Here is a 1,006-nt window from a genome sequence, read left to right as displayed (position 1 = left end):
TGCCCCCCGCGCTCGCGGTGCCCGTGACAGCTCCGGGTTTGCTTGGCAGTGACCTGGCCCTGCGGAACTGCCTCCTGACCGCCGACCTCACTGTGAAGATCGGGGACTACGGGCTCTCGCACTGCAAGTACAAAGTAAGGCTGGTCGGAGGGAGGAGGGGGCTGGGGGCCGCGCGTCGGGACCCCGCAGTATCCCCACGTACACCCGCCCTGGCACAGACTGTACTGAGCTTTACCCCCACCCCCACATCCTTCCTCCCCAGCCGTGTCGGGGCACCCCTGCGTTTGCTGGGGTGTAGGGGGGTTCAGACCACCCTGTGAGGGACCCTTGGTGCCACCCGGTGTGCCCCTCGAGGACGAAAGAGGGTTTTTTCCCCCTTGAGTGCCCCAGCCCCCACCCAATGGGGTGACACTTCCTGGGCTGGTCTGGACGTGCCCCTCTGCCAGCGATAGCTCCCTGGGGCAGCTGCCAGCACAGCCTGGTGTTGCCCACCCGTCCATTTGTCTCTCTGCCCTGCTCCAGTTTGCCCATGGCTCCTGGCAGAGCTGGGATTGCCAAACTGGAGGTCTGGAGGGGCTCGGATGGGGCAGCAGAGGGGCAGAGGTGGGAAGGAGGGGAGGAAACAAGGGACAGTGTGTGCCAGGAGGAGAGTAGGACAGGCTGGGGGCAGATCTGGGGGACTAAGGGGCATGGGGGGCAGTGATGGAGAGTGGGGATGCAGAGGGGGTGGTGCCGCGGCATGGCCGGTCCCTGACGCCATGGATTGACGTTCTCTTCTCGTACTGACCCTGCACACTTGGCAGGACGACTACTTCGTGACGGCCGACCAGCTGTGGGTGCCGCTGCGCTGGATCGCGCCCGAGCTCATCGATGAGGTGCACGGCAACCTGCTTGTGGTGGACCAGACCAAGGCCAGCAATGTCTGGTGAGCAACTCGGGGGGGCACAGGGGCCTGCAGCCTCATGGGATGCATCAGGGTGGTTTTGGGGCCAATTGTCGGGGGCGG

The 1,006-nt window shown here is 65.3% G+C and overlaps 1 protein-coding gene across 1 annotated transcript in view; it reads left to right on the top strand.

The window, feature by feature from the left end:
• The window catches only part of AATK (apoptosis associated tyrosine kinase), a 6,168-nt gene extending 5,205 nt beyond the window's left edge, over positions 1–963 (top strand). Inside the window, exons 9-10 of the mRNA XM_017730715.1 lie at positions 50–134; positions 786–963. Of these exons, the coding sequence (XP_017586204.1) occupies positions 50–134; positions 786–929 (229 nt within the window). The 3' untranslated portion in view covers positions 930–963. The remainder of the gene's footprint in view (positions 1–49; positions 135–785) is intronic.
• Positions 964–1,006: the final 43 nt, after the last annotated feature.

This window comes from Corvus brachyrhynchos, unplaced genomic scaffold (genome assembly GCF_000691975.1).
Source record: "Corvus brachyrhynchos isolate BGI_N302 unplaced genomic scaffold, ASM69197v1 scaffold340, whole genome shotgun sequence".
NCBI lineage: Eukaryota > Metazoa > Chordata > Aves > Passeriformes > Corvidae > Corvus > Corvus brachyrhynchos.
Note: the sequence above shows the minus strand (reverse complement) of the source record. Positions and strands in the feature narration are given on the sequence as shown.